The sequence below is a fragment of the Centruroides vittatus genome, unplaced genomic scaffold (assembly GCF_030686945.1).
Source record: "Centruroides vittatus isolate TY-2023 unplaced genomic scaffold, ASM3068694v2 scaffold_861, whole genome shotgun sequence".
Classification (NCBI taxonomy): domain Eukaryota; kingdom Metazoa; phylum Arthropoda; class Arachnida; order Scorpiones; family Buthidae; genus Centruroides; species Centruroides vittatus.
In genome coordinates this window covers 7,373,639-7,394,825 of record NW_027122718.1, presented here as the reverse complement: position 1 = coordinate 7,394,825, position 21,187 = coordinate 7,373,639, and the positions used below count along the sequence as shown (strand labels likewise).

The 21,187-nt window shown below is 26.1% G+C and overlaps 1 protein-coding gene across 2 annotated transcripts in view; it reads left to right on the top strand.

The window, feature by feature from the left end:
- Nucleotides 1-472: 472 nt before the first annotated feature.
- mute (muscle wasted) overlaps nt 473-21,187 on the top strand; it is a 47,706-nt gene continuing 26,991 nt past the window's right edge. The window contains exons 1-10 of one of the 2 annotated variants that reach the window (XM_067288462.1): nt 473-549; nt 6,194-7,102; nt 7,289-7,384; nt 7,523-7,645; nt 9,545-9,697; nt 13,015-13,183; nt 13,981-14,103; nt 15,813-15,903; nt 18,646-18,754; nt 21,034-21,120. In XM_067288462.1, coding sequence (XP_067144563.1) covers nt 6,251-7,102; nt 7,289-7,384; nt 7,523-7,645; nt 9,545-9,697; nt 13,015-13,183; nt 13,981-14,103; nt 15,813-15,903; nt 18,646-18,754; nt 21,034-21,120 — 1,803 coding nt within the window. In that variant the 5' untranslated portion in view covers nt 473-549; nt 6,194-6,250. Of the gene's footprint in view, nt 550-6,193; nt 7,103-7,237; nt 7,385-7,522; nt 7,646-9,544; nt 9,698-13,014; nt 13,184-13,980; nt 14,104-15,812; nt 15,904-18,645; nt 18,755-21,033; nt 21,121-21,187 lie in introns of both variants that reach the window. The other variant, XM_067288461.1, reaches the window with a different exon arrangement.

Sequence of the window (21,187 nt, the reverse complement as noted above, 5' to 3'; positions counted from 1 at the left end):
TAATGGGCTTGCTATAAGAGGTCGTTTTAGGGCCTACAGGACGGAAAGAGTTAAAAAAAAAAAAAAAAAAAGTTAATGTTACCTATGGTAGCGAACATGGCGGCTCGTCTCTGAAACAGTGGGGACACACGTTCTAACCTAACCTAACCTAACCTATTCTAATAAATTACCATAATTATTGCCAACCAAATTATTAGAATAAGGGTAATTTATTAGAATAGGTTAGGTTAGGTTAGGTCAGAACGTGCGTCCCCACTGTCTCAGAGACGAGCCGCCATGTTCGCTACCATAGGTAACATTAACCAAAAAAAAAAAAAAAACACCGAAGATATTACACAGATTTATGTACACAAGTATTTACTATTATATATTTAAATTCAATTTATCTAAGATTTTATATACGAAATTTTTTAAAGAAAAACTTAATTTATAATCATATTTATTTTTACATTTTCATAAACAAACTCGAAGAGTGACCTCCAACGGCGAGATGACAAACTAAAGGTTTTAATCATAATATCAGTGGATTGTTTACATTTGTATCAGAAGGTAAACTCGAATCATTTTTTATTTTTATATCGAAATGTTTTTGTTATAAGCCGACTTTATCGGTTAATTGAATAGCGTCACCGTAACTACAGATCAGTATAAGATTTAAAAATTAATAGGAAATTTAATTGGGATTATCATGAACAGATTTTTACTTCAGATAATATAAAATTATTGTGTAACATAATGGAAGTCTTCTATGTAAATTGTTATTATGCAAGAAATGGAACTTAAATGACTTCACTTAGATACAGTTTTGTGTATTGATTTTTCCATTGATAATTTGTTCCATTTTCATTTAGGGATAAATATCATCTTTTTTACATTTAAAATGCTTTTGTTATGATTGCAGATCTTTTGTTTAATACTTCTTTTCTTTCTATAATTTACCTCCATTTGTTTCATTCTACAATATCTATTAACTGAAAACATTGTGGTTCTTCGTCCTAGCTTGTTAATAAAGTAACTTGTACGACCGTGATCAAAGAACTTCGTCTGATACTTGACAAAATCCGATACTGCTGTACACGTAGAGCAAAGACGACCTTAGAGAAGCTGGCTGGGTAAGATTCAAGCTCTGAATGAGGGGTTCTTCACTCCCCGAGCATTGTAGACCTCCGTATGTGAGCAAACATGTCAAAGGAACCGTACCTGTACGTGCGACCCTTTGCGAGATATTCATCTCCAAAGGTCGGTTTTTAATGTGTATCGATATACTGCCTATCCTCCGTGCTCTGTGTTGTTGACTGACACTCCACACATATTCGTGCACTTGTTCTTATTAGCCCGGTCTTGGTACGGTTGGCTATTGTCTATTTCACACCCTGCAGAACCATATTGCCAATATACGGTTCAAAATATAGTAATGTTACAAAATTATGATTTTTAAAAATCTTTTGAATAAATGTTACCTAATTTCAAATATTATTTTTAAAAATTCTATCATTTGAGAACTTGATTTGAAATATTTAATAATGTATTTTTCATTAAAACTTTGTTATCTTCTTAACTAACTTATATTACTAAATAGAGTGAAATCTTTAACTTCAATTAAAATTGTATCCAAAAAAAACAATGTTATTAACTATGTGAATTGTATACGATAAAAATAATTGTAGAATTAGAATTGAATAAGTGATTGGAAAAGTGGTATATGTGACAAAACAGTTACTTTAGTTACTTTTATTAATCCTTTATTAATTGCTCTTCAGTCATCATTCTATGATTATTATGGGATGTATGCCCCCCATATGGCAATATGGTTTTTCATTGCCCTAATTTATTTAATTTTACTTTATGATACTTTATATAGGATGTTTCAAGTATAATAAACAAAACAAAAAATAATAACAAATGAATAAACCAAATGACAGCCTTAATTAATTGGGCTGTTTTTATGCTACAACTAATAATTAGAAAGTAAGTAATTTGGTACTAGAGGCAGATATTACTTGTAATCTCTTATCAAAATTAATACAGTGATACCTCGGTTTTCATTGATAATCTGTCTGAAAACAATCGACAAAATCCAAAACCGACAAAAACCGAGGCAATTATTTCCATATGAATCAATGTAAATCCAATTAATTCGTTCTAGACACTCCAAAATACATACTAAAAACACATTTTATAGAGAATTAATATAAGGTTAAATACTAAAAGCAATAAGAAATTAACATAAAAGACTAATTAGCATAAAAATAAAAGTATTAAGATTAAAGATAAGATAATTAGCATTAAGATGAAAGCAATGGAATTGTTTGGCTAGACATGCGGGTTAATGTCTTGTCTTGTAGAAGCTAGTTGGACATGAGCTTCTAGCCTATATCACCCTGTGGTAAAGTGTGATGTAATTGTCATGTAATAGTAGTTGTGTCGTACTGAGGGGAATAATGCCTTATGGGAAATCCATTTAAGGGTAACTGGCCCCTATTCAGGTGTTACAGATGTGGAAAAAACCTGGAAAACTTCACATGGTCAGCTCACCCTGGTGAAGCACGAACCTACGACCGAACTTCCAGTGTTCAGCGAACGGAACCATTGGCAAATGGTGGGCCGTTGTGGGGTAATGTTCACACAACAAGAAATAATGCCACACTGTGCTGGAAAACGTGTGGGTTGCCCTTTGTTTTCGCAAAGTTAGCGGCGAGGTCACTCAAGCACGCCGACAAAGTCCGAGGCAATCGACGAAAACAGAGAGAAATTTTTCGTGAAAAAAATCGATGAAAACCAAAACCGACAATAATCAAAGTCAATGAAAACCGAGGTATTACTGTAATTTGATATAATTTAGAACAGTCTGGAAGAGAATAGAATCTGCCCGGAGCGGGAGTCAAACCTACAACCTCTGCTTACCGTGTGGTGCATTGTCCAGTTACCCACCCGGAGCTTCAAGCGACTCTTCACTTCCAGACATGTTTAAACCTTCAATATAACCATCCACGACCATCCACGGTTACTTGCATAGCCTGCTTAATTAAGTCTGTCATTTGGTTTATTTCAATACGTCGGGCTTTAGGATGTTTATATACATATGTAATAACAAATAAAAATTTATTTTTCAATTTTTGATGTAAACAAACAAACCTTAACATCATAAAGATTGTTTTTTTTTTCATTGTAAGGTAAGTTGTACAAAACAATACCTTAAATGTTTCTTACATTATGAATACATTATGCACACAAAATTTGACAAAAAAGATAAACTGTTTTTGACAGTAACATTGAATTTCTCTGTCTATCTAAAATATATACACTGAATAAGGAGTGTGTGACCAATTGAACTGTAAAATGAAGAATTATTATTTCTTGCAGCAACAGCTTTAGGAGTTTGTTATTATATTTGCATATCAAACAACTCAGAAAATGAAGGTTTTTCAGTGAAAATATGAAAGAAATGTGAAAAAAAAAACATTTTGCATTGAGTGTCATTCACTCCATGTGAACTTGAGCTTTATTTTTGACATAAGAAATTTATTTATATTTTCTGTTTTATGATAATTAATTATAAATAGTTTTATATACAAAATATGAGAAACAGACAACAAAGAATGAAAATTTATTCATTTCTAAAAATGCAAAAAAAATAAACTAACATTTTTGACCTTTATCTTTTGTTATCAAGTTTTTTATATTTACAGTATATAATAAAAGTGAGATCATTACAAGTATTGCATTTTATACATATAGTTTTTGTTTTATGATCTTTCCCACTGCATCGTAGATTAATTATTTTTCTCATCTGTTAAGGGGACAGGATTGTCTTCTTCAATCTGTCAAAGCAGGTGATTTGTTATATCTTCATTATCAAACTAAATACATTTCTTTGTTGTCATTTTCACTTACTAATTGAAAAAAACTTAAAATTTTAAGTATATCAAAGTAAAAATTTTAAAATAAAATTTTTTTAATTATATGCTATTTTATTGTGGAATTCATTAAACCCTAAACAAATATCTTACAAGACATAATAGGACACACTCATATAAAACACTACAGAAAATATACAAGTATAGGATTATTTGCCTAACAAAAATATTTAATTCTCTTATCCTATTTACAGATTTAATTCTATATTTAATTCTCTATTCATTCATTTACAAATTATCTCTCACTTTAATTGCCTGAATGCAGTTTGTAAAAGTATGCGAAACCAGACAGCTTATATCACCAAAATTGTTCAGTTTAGATTTGTTTATACTGTTAACCAGTCCACGTATCCCATGTTATGTTCAACTTATTATATTAATCATAGAAATTGATAAATGAAACACATATGACAACTGCCAAAACAAAATCTGAACAAAAATATGCTATATATATTTGCTACTATAAAATATTTTAAAATTTTATGTATATTAAATATACAGGTATCCCTCGTACAACAAGGTACTTCTACACAGTTCGAAAAGTGGGAATATCCCCTGTACAACTTCTGGTTTCACTCTAACACTGTTTTGGAAGTCCTCCGTACAAAATTTCACAATTTTTAAGTGTAAACTTTGTTATTCAATATTTTTATTTTATTCAAGTAAGATTCGCATAACACGGCACTTTTTTGGAACATAACTACTGTGTTGTGTTATACAAGGAGTACCTATATATATATATATATATATATATATATATTACAAGATAGTAATACCTGTGTAAAGAAAGTAATAAATTTATTTGTTTATATTTATTATTTTTTTTACAGACTAATTGATGCAATAATATATTCAATAAAAATCAGATGTATGATTAACCATATCTAATTTTTATCGAAATGAGAAATCATATGTTACGGATGACCAAATAACTACAATCACTTAGAAATATGGAGTCAAGTGTAAATAATGATCTGGCTTGTGAAAACAAAAACAAAATATCCACAATATTTTGTATTTGTTAAGCATTCTCATAAGTTTTATTATTCATAAATGATAAACAGATTTTAGTAATGAATACAAATACACCTGATTCACCTAAGTTTTACATGAACTTTTTTAAACAATTTTGATTTAACACAATTTAAAAAAAAAAAAACAATTTTGTTTTTACATGAGTTTTAATGATATGTACAAAAGATTTTATATGAATTAACATAATTTTTTGCAAAACCTATTTTTTATAGAAAATTAAATAATTTGCATATAAAAATGCAAATTAAAGAAGGTAATCTAGCTAACAAATTGAGTAATCATTTTGTCAAGTATGATCTTATTGAGGAAATGAGCTTTAAAGTTTCAACGTGATCTGAAATCGTTAATGTCTTATTAGGAATTATATAAAGGCCTAGCCGCAATACGAACCCAGCCATTAATAAGTGAATTCATTCATAAAACCATTGTAACATCAGCACCGCAGGACATTACTGCTAACATTGTTCAAGAGTTCACAGAAAGAACACCTGTGGACGAAGAACACGATAACCAAAGCATTTTTAGTGATAGCAGTGATATTGCAATCATGCGCAAACATGTACGTTTATTGTCAGAAAGTGACAACGAATGAAATCTTATGTATAACTTACATTACATTTTCTGCTCAATTTTTTTATTCATTAATTCTTTATGTTTTTTTGTTTTTCAAATAAAATTTTTGTTTCTGTAATTCATTTTGATTTATGTTCAATGTATATGAGATAAAATTTGATAACACGCAAAAAAATCGGATTCTAACAAGATTTTTCATACGGTTTATTTCATTATTTTTATTGATTTCTTAGGTCCGTAACCCATCTTCTAATTTTCCATATATACAATGTAGTTTTTTTACACTGTTTTCTTTTACACGTAATTTTCAGGAACCAATCTATCATGTAAAAACAGAATTAGGTGTATAATTTATAGGAACCTTTTATTAGAACAACATTTTTAAGATATAAGAGATGTTATTTTATATAATTGTAATTGTATTATTATGAAAATAGATGTGTATATTGATTATAACTTTAATATTATTTTTTTTATATGTTGTATAATTATTGAAATTTTTATTTATAATTATTATACTATAAAAAAGATATATAAAAATGAAACAACAGTCATTATTTCATAATTTTCATTTAATTTTTTAGATCTTGAAGTAATTATTAGATTAAACAAAATATTATATAAATATTTTAATCTTATTTTGTTTAATTGTAATTGTTTATTTACAGCATGGATGGTTGAGTAATAAGAGCACTGTATAGAAAGATTTAAGTGAATATTAAGAAATGTCTGAAGTAAAGGAAATTATTGAAAGTAATAATCAAGGCATTGAAGGATGCCAAAAGAAATATTTATCAACACTTCCTGAAGCAAAGCAACCATTAAAGAAACGTAGAATAATTCATTGTGAAAATTCCAAAGAAAGCGATGCAATTTACGTGAAACAAAAACATACAGAAGATATTGAAAAGAACATACTAAATAAAGATAAAAACCAAACACTTCATTCAAATGATATGTATGGTGCTGATACCGATCGTTCCAGCTTTCTGACAATGGATTTTTCAAACAGTGAAGCAATTGTAGATAATGCTGGAGAAATTTTAGTCACTTCTCCATCAAATCAATCCAATGATGCTTTAAGTTATATTATGGGAATGAATGCAAATGCTAAGTGTGGTGATGTGTCACAATTGTGCAAAAGTCCTGAACGAATAAAGAATTTTCAAAAACAAATAATTCCAGAAAATAATACAGATATTGTTATATCAAGTGAAGTTGAAAGTGAACCAAAGCTATGGAAAGACATTTGGAATTGCGAACAACAACATGAGTTGTTAAATCAAACTTCATCTATGTGTGATGTGTCGTCATCGACAAAAATAAAAAATACTAGAGTAAGGAGAAAATTATTAATGTCTGGACCAGATAACTTAAATAAACCTATTAATTTGGATGAAGGAAAGTTAGAGATCATCGAAAAGAAGAAAATTCGAAGGAAAAGAAAACAAGACGAGTTTTGTGCGCAAGAAATAGATGATATGTTAGAAGGTATGCAAGGAGAAATAGACTACTTATTGGAAGAAACTGCACAAAAAAATAAATTGACATCAACAAATGTGAAGAATATACTTCGGGTTGGTAACTTTTATAAAAATAAAATCATTATAAACATATCAATTTCTATATTAATTATATATTAGTGTTTAATTTTAAATTTTAAACATTTTATTTCACATATATGAAATTAATTTAAATAACTATTTATGTAGCATGTTATTACAAATGAATATGTTTTATCTATGGTACGAAATACAATGAAGATGGATGAAGGCAAGTATGACGATGTAGAAGAAGCAATATATGAACCAAAGTTAACACGTTCTAAAGCTAGGGAATTAATGGAAAAACAAGTTACTGTAAGAAGTTAATTATATTTATGTTTTTTAATTAAGTTTTATTTAATGTATTTTAATAGTTATACAAGTTTTAATTTCAACATAAAGCATTTTTAATTGTTATTAAAACAAATTTACATTATCAAAATTATTTTTCAGTTACCTTGGCCAGTTTCACCATTAAAAACTAGTAAAGTATCTACTACTAAAAAATTATTAGAAGAAGAATTTTCTGAGGATGAAAGTTCTGATGAAGAATATAAACCAAATAAAGAAGCTTTGGTAAGGATATCTAAATTTAGTATATATTTATATTTGTAAAAATTTTGTAAACAGAATTTATTTTATTTATTTATTTCATTACATTTAAAAGAAAAGTCTTGACAGACAAATGATTTCCACCCCCCTACAATAATATATCATAAAAACAAATAATACCACTTAAAATATAAACAAACAAGATAAAAAATAATAAAAAGAATTAAATTTTACAGACTGAATTATGAATGCAAATATTAATTTTAGTATTACTCAACTTTACAGTTATTTAGGAAAGTAATTGAAAATATATGTAGTATATTCATATATTCTGTATTAACATATTTAATTTTCCCAGAATTTGTCATTTATTTACAGTCTGATAATCTAATCAAATTGATTCCTTGAGATTTTTTTCTTCTTTTCTTCTTGTGAATTTTTATTATTTAATGCAGTCTCAAAATATCATGTTAAATTTGTTATATTTTTAATGCTGTTGAAGTCAATTTTTAGATATCTATTAATATTGAGAAAGCCAATAAATATATTTGTTAAATAGCTGCAATTATCTACTTCTTAGCAACTGTAAAATGTATTGAATTAAGAGCATGTCAATTTTCACATATTTCAGTTCAATAACAATATAAGATGCATCAGTACATGTCAAGTCAACTGAAACTACTTGAATTATTTTATTGTAATGCAGTGATTAAATATAATATATTATTATAGTATTGATATATTTATTATTATTATTTAGTTTATTTCAAATACATAAATACAAAAGTATTACAAAATGAAAATTAACATATAAATAAATTTATATTTATGGTAGGAGCAAGTTTCTATTTTTAATTAGCTTCCTACTAAATAAAACAAACTGGACAAAACAAATACAAACAAAAAATAGATATTAAACAATTCAAATTTTACACAAACATCCACCTCAAGGATGTTTGTGTAAAGTTTGAATTGTTTGTAACAGGAAAAGTATGATGTACAGTACATGGGCAAGACACTACTAATTTGTGGTAGAGAGTATATATTTTAAATTAAATAAATTAAAAATATGGTTAAAAATTTCAGCCCAGTGTTGTGATGATGTCACAATAAATATATATTTGTTATTGGATAGGGTCTTCCAAATACATACTATTCTATAATGAATTCCAGTTTGTCCCATAGTAAAACAACACTTGGGAACTAGTAAATTATTATTACATCTAAATTATCTGTAATGAAATTTCTAAATTGTATTTGTACTAGTTTTTCTAGTTCTACATTATTCATTTACAAGCTGTTACAATATTATAGCATAAGAAATATTAAAAATGAATAAAAAAATTGAATTTTTAATTAAAGACTAAAAGGTTTTCATAGCATATTTACAGCTTTTAAGAAATGTAGATGTATTTAATTTTATCAGTAATCAAGGAATAATGTTCAATATAAGTTGCTCTGTCGAATATCCTCAATGATAAAACTCACCTTTTTTCATTTTTAATTGTTTTTAAGAAATAAAACAAATAAAAAATGAAATAACAGCATTACTTAGCTGTAGATTAAGCTACTGAATTTTATAGTTGAATTATTATATACAGTAATTTGCATGTAGACTTAATTTTAATAAATTTTGTATTACATTTCTGTCATGTTTAATTTTAATGATTCTAATGATAAAAGATACAAATATTTAAAAATTTTATTATTAAATATTTCAATTTTTTCAGTTTAAATTATGTTTTCAACAATTGAGTAAAATGAAATATGATTTGAAAGAATAAATTTTAAACAATTTTTATTAATATGAAAATTTATTTCATTTAGATGCAGTTTGCAATTACCAACAGCAATTTAAAACTATATTATTTTTATTAGATTTTAATTTGTTTAATTATTAAACTGAGAAATTAAATATTTTAGTGTCACAGTGAAGATGATGAACCTTTATCTCAGCCAAGTGACATTGGATCTCCTCAATATTCACATCCAAATACTCCTCGTACTCCCTCATCTGATACACTTGAGGAATTTTCAAATGACAACTGCTCACCTTCAAATGCTGTTTCTCAAGAAGTAAGTAGTTTCCACAGATTTTTTAAATATTTGTTCATATGCATTTAACATAATTTACAAATTTCTCAATTTAATCACATAAAATGATCATTTTAATCTTCTCATTGTTATAGATGGGTGAACTTGCCCCATCTAGATATAAATAGATTGATATGGATGAGTTATATTGTACTCAGATATAAATAGATTAATATATTGGGTTGTTCGGAAAGTAATTTCGTTTTTTCCATAGAAAAATAAACGCAATATTCTTATAATAGATAAATATTTTATTGAATTATATATTGACCATTTTGGAGAAATACCTGTTGTCGTCGTTTCTGGTGGTAGCATGATTTCACATTCATAAAAATTTTGATCGTTGTTTACAAAAAACTGATCCAAGTGATTTTTGACATTGTCATTTCAAGTAAATGTCTTACAGTTAAAAAAAATTTGTATAGACCAGAACAAGTAATAATCTGAGTGCAGTGGCGGCCTTAGGGGGTGGCGAGCAGGGCAATCGCCCAGGGCCTTGCTCTTGCAGGGGCCTCGCGCAACAACTCAAGTAGAAAAAAGTTGATATTTTAACTTTTCATTTTATCCTAGCTATTAGTTATAAGCCACAAACATCATTTTTACCTTAAGAAATGCCTTTAAAGATATACGCAGGGATTTAAATCCCTGCATATATCTTTTAAGGCATTTATGTACCTTAGTTTATCATCATTACTAATTTGTCGTCTTTATGACTGTTAACTTTTATAAATCTTCTAATATAATATTTTAACACTCTAAATTTATTTATTTATAACTTTTGCATTTCTCATCAATCATCAGAAATATCTATTTTCAATTCACATACTTTGCCCAAAGGACAAGGGCCTCACAAAGATCTGCCGCCTGAGGCCTTGCAAAGATCTGCCACCCGGGGCCTCGCAAAAATCTGCCGCCTAGGGCCTCGCAAAGATCTGCTGCCCGGGGCCTCGCAAAGATCTGCTGCCTGGAGCCTCGCAATCATTAAGGCCGCCGCTGTCTGAGTGTCTTCGATCTGGCGAATATGGTTGGTGTGATAACACATCCCATCTAAGCTATAACAGTTTCTGACAAGTTACCAAACTTGTGTGAAATTTGGCATTATTATGGTAAAACACTACACTTTGTTTGTTGATCAATTCTGGCTTTTTCTGTTTGATGATATTACTCAATTTGTTTACTCGATGGCAGTACACTTTCGAATCAAATGTTAAATTGTCTGGTAAAAGCTCAAAAAAAAATTTCTTTAAAATCCAACCATAGAGAGCATCTCTCGTTAATAACATGTGGAACCTATATATCGAGCTTTGAAACGAAACCAATTCGTTTTAAGTAATAATAAAAGGTTCAATTTAACAGTTTAGATTTAATCTCTTAGTGATTTCACGTGTTGTTATACGACAGATTGCTTCAATCAGTAGCTTTATTTTGTTTTCATTGGCTTCAAATGGCCATCCAGAATGTGGTGTATCTTTGATATTAAAATTGCCAGAACGCAATTTTGTAAACCAGTTTTGGCACTGTCTTTCTCTCAACACATCTTCTCCAAACATGTACCACAAATTTTTTTCTTGTTTGAACAGCATTTTAGTTTTTTAGTTATAAAAAAGTAAAATATGCCGAAAATGATGCTTTCGATTTTCCAAATTTGATGGGACACTGAAAAAAAACAATTGTACAGAATCAAACAAAATTTTTTACAAATAAGTCTTAAAATGTCAGCTGTCGAAGTATATAATGAAAATATGGTTTAAAATAAAATTGGCTGGTAAAAATACATCTAATTCCTCTAGTAATAAAAAAACGAAATTACTTTTTAAACAACCCAATAGAAATTTTCAGTTTTACTTCAGGTCTGCAACTCTGTTAATAGAGAGTTTGCAGCCAAAGTTCAAATGTTAAACTTGTACGGCAAGCAGAAGTACACATTTGACATTTGAACTCCAAGTAAAACACGTTGCCCCACGCGTTCATGTCATGCACCAACTCATGGGATATTGTTGAAAAATGGCGGAACACATTTAACAACAATGAATGTTACTAGCGAAGGTAAATAAACAAATTAAACTATTTTATATTTATAGTATGTTTAATAACACTAAATAATTATTTTTAATTAGCATTGTGTCTCTTACCTTACGATAGGACGATATGACTACTTCATACTTTTGTTGAGGGAAGTAGTTGCTTATGTAAATCCGAAAGAAGCTCAGGAAATTATTTTTAGAGAATTTACAAACGTATTACGCTGTTGATGGTAGATGCTGTGGAAGAACAAATCTACTTCTACAGAATTATTATAAGCTATTATGAACACAAATATATATGAATTCTATAGGCACTTCACATCACTTGCAAAAAAATTGAATAATTAAATAATTTATGGATTAAAATCGTCTGTTTCTTTACAATATTATTTATAAATGCTTACATAATCATTATTTAAAAAAATACGTCATAATTTTAACCCCAAACACAAAAAATGAAGAAATTAGGACAAACTTTTACTCTCCGTGCTAGACATCGCAAACACCATTATCAACTTTCTAGAATTGCCAGATGGCGGCGCTTGACATCCGACGTTCACGTTTTGGGCTGAAAACGTCAGCTGCAACCTCTCTAATCATTTCAGAAATTTCAAATTCTTTTTCTTTATATAAACAAACATATACAGGAAATTTTGTTAATTGTAATCATTTGGGACTCACTTAAACTGATAACAACTGACTGATAACATTAAGTGGAGTAATTAAATAAGACTACAAAGTCATTGGAAATTTTGGTTTTTTGACTCTGGAATTATAAGGACATGTTAAAACAATTAATGTTTATAGCACTGGTTAAGACTGATAATGATTGCTTGTTAAACATGTGAGGCTAAGAACCAGCCACTGAATTCTCCAGAGTGGCAGTCTAATGCCTTTATTGAATCATCCATATGGCTGGCAATTAAACAAAATATTGTTTTGTGGTTATATTTAAAACTGTATTTGTAAAATTGCATCGACATTAGATAATTATTTTAATTTAATTTAAATAATTAAATAACTATTAACTTTTAATTAAACTAAATTTATTTAAAAATTAATAAATATTTATTTATATAAAATTCTCTCCACTAATTTCAATTGTAAGAATTTTTCAATTTCAGAATTTTTTTTTTTTTTTCTAAAATAAACAATTTTAAAAATTATATTATTACAGCTGAACATTAATTTATCAAACATTTGTAAAAATATTTTAGTAAAATTTGCTTAAGTTTTGATGACTGTATTAATAATACTTATTATTTAAAACTACAGACAGACAGAATTGCTTTAAGAACAAGATCAAAACTTCCTTTGAATGATACTCCATTAGAAGATATTGAAGCATCATTTGTTGCACCTGACATTACCATAGATATGTATGATTCTGAATGTGACGACGAAGAATGGAAAGATTTTCTAAATACTTTTAGTAAACCTCTTGGTAAGTTTCTTATATAATTCACTAAATTTTTTACCATTTCAATTGTGAGGAATTGTTTTAATTAAACTTTATCATCGTATCTTTAAATGCAGTGAAATAAACTGCTGTTCTGGGGAGCTGGGATTGAATCTGGAGTATTGAAAAACCATAGAAATTTGTCATGGGTGATCAGTTCTGGATATATCAGGCCTGTTACAACTTGGCCTCCCTCATTATATGCCTGGCTGAACTCATGATGAGTGTGGAAAAAAACCCTCTTAGTGCCCAAAGGGCAGAGAATTAAAAAAAATTAAAAATATTAAATGCAATTTTATTTGCTGACAAACAAATTTGCATTTAATATGTTAGAACTTTTGATTTTTTGATAAAAATGTAGATTTTCACCTATACAGAAAATAGTATTAATATAACTTTCCAAAATGTGTCAGACTACATTTAATTATTCAAACTCATATATAAATGTCAGGATTTATTCTATAAACTAAAATTAAAAAAAAGTTATGTACACTCTGTTTTGTTTAAAACTTTATAATACAGTAAAACTTGTTGAAAACAGAACCTCAATAAAATCTAAACCTGCCTAAACAGGAAAAATTTTCGTAATGGAGTAATATTTTTGTATTAAAAAATCCTGCTCAAAACCGAAACCTGCCAAACTGGAAAAATATTTGGTACCATACAATTCTGGTTTACACAGGTTTTACTGTATATTGTTAACTATTTGATATTAATTTGAATTTATTATTAATTTTAAATTATAGATTTTGTTTGTTTGTTATATAATTATGATTTTTTAGATTTTATAGATTCAAATGACATACCAGAAGATGATGTAAATGATCCAGAGTATAATTTTCTTGAAGAAGAAGATGTCCTTGATAAATGGGATCTCAGAAATGATCGAGCTGTGAAAATTTCCAGTATGAAATGAAATATTCTTATCTTTGTAAAAAGTTTGTTATAAAAGTAAATTTAGTAATATATAGGTAATCCTGGATATATATGCCATTTTGATGAGTGTTGGTTTCAGTTAATGTAGGTCAGTTCTAAGGGAAGCTTAACATTGTCGGCTCAAAATAGCTTTCTTTTCCACACTAAGTTCTAGTTAGTTAGTGGGAAAAAGTGAAGTTTAGTTTTTCTAGTGTAGTGCTCTTATTCTGTTTTCACATTTAGTGTAATTTCTGCAAGCATTTACATTTTAATTCTTCAGCTTTTATAGAGAAATTCTACAAAGAGAAAAAAGAAGGAAGGAACTGTGCAGGCAATGCATGATAAATATCTTTCTTGGTTTTTAAAAGTTTTACTTTACACTTTTCTTTTTTGAGCTACATTAATGGTTTGCTTAAACTCTCTACAATCAATGGTTAATGTTATTTTCCATAATTTGTTTTTATTTTTGTATGCAACTACGTAATTCTTTGTCTAAAATGTTTAATTAATAATTTTTCAATAAACTGTGTTTTTTTAACTCGATTTCTTCATTTCCTATGTTTTTATTTTGCCAAAAGAAATACAAATGTAAAAGTTTACAATTTCAGAAGAATTCTTAATGATCTACTTCATGAATTAATTTAAGTTATTTCCTATTGATTGTTTTCTTTGATATGTGTGGTTTTGATATATGCAGTATATTTGTAAAATTAATTAACTGCATATATGGAAGGTTACCTACATTAATAAAGTTGAGATTTTAATTACAATTACATATAAGTATAATTAAAATCTGCCAATTAAAACTTAATCATAAGTGTCAAATTCATTGATCTATAAAATATTATAATTTGATTTTAAACAAATGGGTTGTAATAATAATAATGATAATATCAAGTGAATTTGGGATTACAGAACTTTCTTACTTTTTATTCTATTCTTACAAATCTTTGCAGTCTGTTGAAAGATTTTATCAATAAAATAATTTAATTTACTTAAAAAAGTCTAATAAAAGTTATTCTATTGGAATTAATAATATAGAGTCAAACCTGAATAATTATTAATAAAATTTTATTAATTGGACTAATAAAAAAAATTTTTTCTTAGTTCAATTTTCTAACGTATTTTTGTAAATATAAAAGTATTATTCTAACAGTTTCAATTAATGATAAATTTCAAATGATGAAATTTGTTATTTGTTTCACAATATTTTACTACATAAAAATACATTGCATTCAAGATTAAACATATTACTATAAAATTATTAAGATATATTTAGAAATTACTACCATTAAATGATTAATGGTACGTTAATCATTTAATGGTAGTAATTTATTAAAGGATTAACAATGTAAATTCTTTAATAAATTAATATGTATTATTCTTAGAATGCTTTAACTTATTTAAGATTTGAGATTATTTAAAAATTACTTTATCTCTTTATTTGTGTATAAAAGTTACTTTTATATTTATTTCTATTTAAAATAAACAATTTTTATATGTAGAAAAAATTATTTTATTAAGAATTATTACTAATTTTTGGTCTGTTGATGAATATTATATATTCTTTTTAAATTAAATAATTAATATAGATTAAATAAAAATATTTTTATCATAAAAATGAATTAAGATATATTTATGATTTTATTCATTTTTATCCATTTATAAAATTATTACAGCATGTTGATTATTCTTTTAGAACGTGAATTTAATGAACTAATGGCTGAATTATTAGAAGCGGCTGAACAGGAAATAGCAGATGAAGAAGAAGAAAACAATAATACTGAAAGGTAATTTTGCAATAAGTACTGTAGTTTATTAAATAAATTACATTCAAATCAAATGTTTATTTATGACAATATGGATTAAACTCGGATACAGAGGGAATATGTTTTTAATTCTCTAAATTTAAAGATAACACAAATTGAAAAGGTTTATTTTTTTTTTAAAATCACTAATCTAAATGAACATAACATAACATAAATGGTAACAAAGATTCATTAATTACTTAACATATCCAGAAAAAACTTATGTAATCAAAAATTAGAGTTGGACTTTCTTGAAATTACTTAGAATATAAATCTTCCATTCAATTACTATCACTCAAAAATGTAATGTCACACTTCTAAGATTTTCTAACTCCCTACATTTGCAACATAAATGAAAAATAAAAAAATTGATAATGACATTTATTATATGTGCAGTTTTTATCTTCAGCAAATATGAGTCTATTATTAAAAAAATTATTCAATCTTAACTGCATAGAAGTTTTTCATTTTAAATGGGATTTGATAGAAGATATAATTATTTAAAGGAAGGAAACTCAAGTTATTTAAATACCAACAATGACATTTTGAGTTTTGTAAACACTTCTGGTTAATCGATATATTAAATATGTTCTCTAATAAATTTACATAAACAAATTTGAGTCAGATGAAATAAAATACAAGCCATAGCCAATCAACATTAAATCAAATTTATAGAACCGGTTATTATTATAGTCACTTTTCTGCTTTTTTTCTATTCAAAATATTTCTAGTACATTATCATTATCAGTATGTCTTTAAAAAATTTTATAATCCTAACTACCAAAAAGAGTTCTAGCATTAATCTGTTTACATCATGTCACACAGCATAGCCAAGTACTTTTTTATCCAAACAAAAGAGTTTCCTTATATTTATATATTAACTATATTATTTAAAAATGACTTACCCAATCCAAGCCCCATAGAGTAGAAGTCTTCATGTTTCTATTTTCTTAAATGCTGGAATCATGATAAGATTGAATGACTTCTGCAAATATTTATTCTCTTTAATTGATAGTCTTACAATCTAAGTTTCTACTAAACCTATAATATTAAATACCTTTAACGATTTTTGAAAGTAGTCTGAAAAAATTTATTTTTTGCATCTTGAATATTCTAAATAAGAATATTAATCTCAACTTTATTGTTAGTTAGTAGGTGGCCACAGTAGTATAGTATAGTTTCACTCTATGACTAAAAGATAGAATCTACCAGTCTTTGGTAAAATTATGGATAACTTTTTATTTTGATAGATTGAGTAATCATTTTTTAATAAAATTTACTTATTTTTTCTTTGCTTCAACATGATTAAGAAGAAATTTTGCATTATTAGTCATGTGATTCTTAGGTAAGATCAGAGGTCATTTACGTACGATAGAATATCCCTTTATTTTTTTTAAGTAAATAAAAAACTGAAAAGATCTGATTCTTCCTATGATTAGATTCAAATTCTGTTTGTAATACTATGGGTTCATCTTTCTTAATAATTTGTATTTCAGTGATTTCTTCAACTAAATCCGTAATTTTTAAGGAATCCTTTAAAAATTGTATTAATGTTTGTTTTCACATTTAACAAAGAAATGATGATGTACAGTACCTTAAAGCCAATGTGCAATAGTAATTAAATTCAGTACATGAAATAGTAATGAAAAAAAAAATCATTTCTGTATTATAAAATAAGAATACATCATTAAAGAACATTTTAATCACAAATGTTACAAATCAGAAAATTGTATTAATTTTCAGACAGGATTTGCAAACATCAATATCAGAAATAACTAAGCTTACTAATATACAACATTTGAGATGAAACTGTTCTTCAATGAGGTATCCTCGTGCTGTGATATTGTAATGAACTTTTAGTTTTTTCACTACCATTTCATGTGCAGAAGTTAATTACTTGGTTTTAAGATGTGTCAATGTTTTTCCAACAGAGTGTATGTAATATAGTAGCCTATATAAGAGAAAATTGAAGCTTTGGAGAGTTTAATTTTAATTAATGGAAGATAAAATAAAAATTTAAAATTTTATTTATAAAATAGGAATTGATAATTGTAATATTACAAATTTTAATAATACAACAATTGAACTAAAAAGAAAGGCAATCATAAGCACAGATGAATTCAACGTCCATTCCACGTATGTCCAGTTCGAAAGGTGGTGACCTTTCTCTCCTCTGTCCCCTGACCAAGTTCTTCCTTCCCCTTCGTGACCCCTCAGTTTTCCGAATTCTTGACAATCGCAGATGTGGAGTTAATGGGGAGGGGTGATAACGAGTAGCAGATTTTAAACTCTGCTTACAGTAATTTACTCATTGAAATTTTTTAAAAATAGATATTACAAGCACTATTACAATTATTCATTAAAAACAAATGACATGATGAAAAATTCTTTCAATGTAATATTTTTATATGAATATTTATTGAACATACAGAATTTTTTTTTGATAAAACTTTTTTGTACTAAGTTATCAGCTTTTATATTTATTTGCTTTATAGATTTCTGCAACATTTGGAAGAAGAATAAATTTTTTGTCTTAAAATAATGCTTAAGCTTGTTTTAAAATATATAACAATTGTTCAGGTGATTTTTAATTCTAAAATTAAAAATAATTTAAATAATTGTTATATGACTTAATCTGATAAGTTTTTCTTAATTTTAATTGTAATTTAAAATTAAGAAATTAACATGTGATTTCTCATTTTATTTTTAAATATTTATTTTCAGGTTATCACCTTTACCAGATATTTCTGACATTGTAAATAAGCCAGCTACATGTACAGTTTTTGAATTTTCAAAAGTAGATCGAGAACGTCTCGATGAACAGATGAGAATGGTAAATAATATATGTAATAATTATCAGATTATTTCAAATATTTGGTTATATTTTTAATATAATTTAAACTTTTCCATATTGTTTCAATTATAATAAAGCAAAGTATTTTTTTTTATTATAAACAAAATCAAAACGTATGAATTTATTTACTCAATAATGTTTTTAGATTTTTACAATTCATTATCACTCAATAAATACAAAATGATAAAAATATACTTTGAACATAATAGTTTGAAAGTCATGTTTATAACTTTAATTTTCAATTCAACTTTTAATGGATCACAAAGGTTCCAAAACATTATTCAATAAAAAAATATTTATTCTTAATTGTTCACTCTTGTTATTTTAAATATGGTTTTTTAATTTTGACTTTATTTTTAAAAATAAAATATTTTTTAATTTAAAATATTAATTGACTCTTTGCATGAACAATTATATAATTATATAAAGGAATTACTTTGACTATATTATATGTATGAAAAAACTTTAATAAATTCTGAAATTTATGCAATGCATTTTCTACTTAAAAAAGTCAAAAATTAATTCTAATAATTGTTATTGATTGTAATATCACTCAAGAACATCAATACAAATTAGAATTGATCCATCATATACTTCAATATTAAATTAAATTATTGAGTTTTTATCTGTTTTTAACATTATTTAAATGCCCATAGTAATAATTACTAAAAACTTGTAGTTGTTTTTAAATACTAGTGTAAATGTTTCTAACATATTAAATTTTCTAATTTATTTGAATAAGAACAAAATTTCCAAAGTAAATTATAAATAAATAATGAGAAGAATTGGAACCAATTTTATTATCATTTAGTTTTGGTTTCGAATTTCTAAATCAAAATTAAAAAACTCATTAGTAAAACTTATACATTCATTTTCATTGATTATTTGTAAACTTTGTATGTTCATCCTAGAAGTTTTGACAGTCGGACTAATCTAATAATAGTTCCCATTTATTCTATAATTGTTAAACTAATTTGATATATTTATAAGGCAATTTTCATAATTTTAATCCCTTTTGCGATTTAAATGCATTAGATTAAATTTTATAAAATTCTATGAGAAGTCAATAATCATAAAATTAAAATTCATTATTATTTTTGATTTCAAAGTGGAAAAATTTATGAAGAAAATGGATATTCTTAAAAATTATTATAAATTTAATTAATGATACTATTTGTTAGTACAAGAATTAATATTCAGTAATTTTATTATTATTTTACAATTACATAGTCACATGGTTTACATAGGACTAAATATTATAACTTTCAATTTGACATAATTTTTCTTTTATTTGACAGTGAAGCAGTTTTGCATTCATGATTTTGTGCGCAAAAACTGTTTGAATTAAAGTTATAAATTGATGATAAAACAAGAAAAAATAGTACTTAAATGACAATTGAATTTCAATGTATAATAATACTAGCAGATATAATCACTAACACTTGTGAAAAGATAATAAAATCATGTGAGCTGTAAAAATTTATAAATATAATTTGGTATGAATTAAAAATAAACGTTTAATTAATATAATTTTTCGAAACTTTAAGTTTAAAATTATGAAATATGAATATCGTGAATAAAATAAGAATGACCAAGTTTTTATCATATCACAGAAAAAGTTTCTTGTTTAAAATGTCTCAAAATATATTTATTTTGTTAATAATAGTTAAAAATTGTATTAAAATTTAATTTGTTTACTAGGCAAATGATTTTATAGAAGTTAAAATATGCTTAATCAACTTACTCTTAACAAAATATATTTAAATACAAAAGTTCATTTTTTATGCAAAAAAATTGATGTTTTATTTTACTTAATCTGAAATAAAGTGTAGAATCACATTAGATAAAATTAATTTTACATATAATTCTTACCAACTTTTCATCAAAGAACTGGCATAATTATCATTTTATCCAAAACATTATTAAGATCTCACAAACTTTATTTTCAGCAGAATTAAATCATAAGAAATGCAATTCTGCTGAAGATGAAGTTTGTAAGGATTTTGAAAATATTTCAGATATAAAAATAATTTTAAAAAAAGTTCATGAATGCAATGATTATTTGCATTTATGAACTTAGTGTTTTTATTTGAGAATACTTAATTTTTATATATATATATATATATATAATAATGTTTAGGATATTTTTAAATTTACATTTTAATATTATTTTGTACTTCAAATTTTAAACATTACATATTTTTAATGAAAATAACTTATAATTCTATTTACCTATTGTTTTTGTTGGTAAATTTCAGCATATTCAATTGCTTACACAAGAATTTCTATTATCTAAAGATGATCCTGCTTTGAAAACAGTTACAAATATTGCCTATGATTTATTGGTAATTTCTTACATTTTTAAATATTATTAAGTTATAATTGTAAATATATTCGTTTTTAATCTAGAAC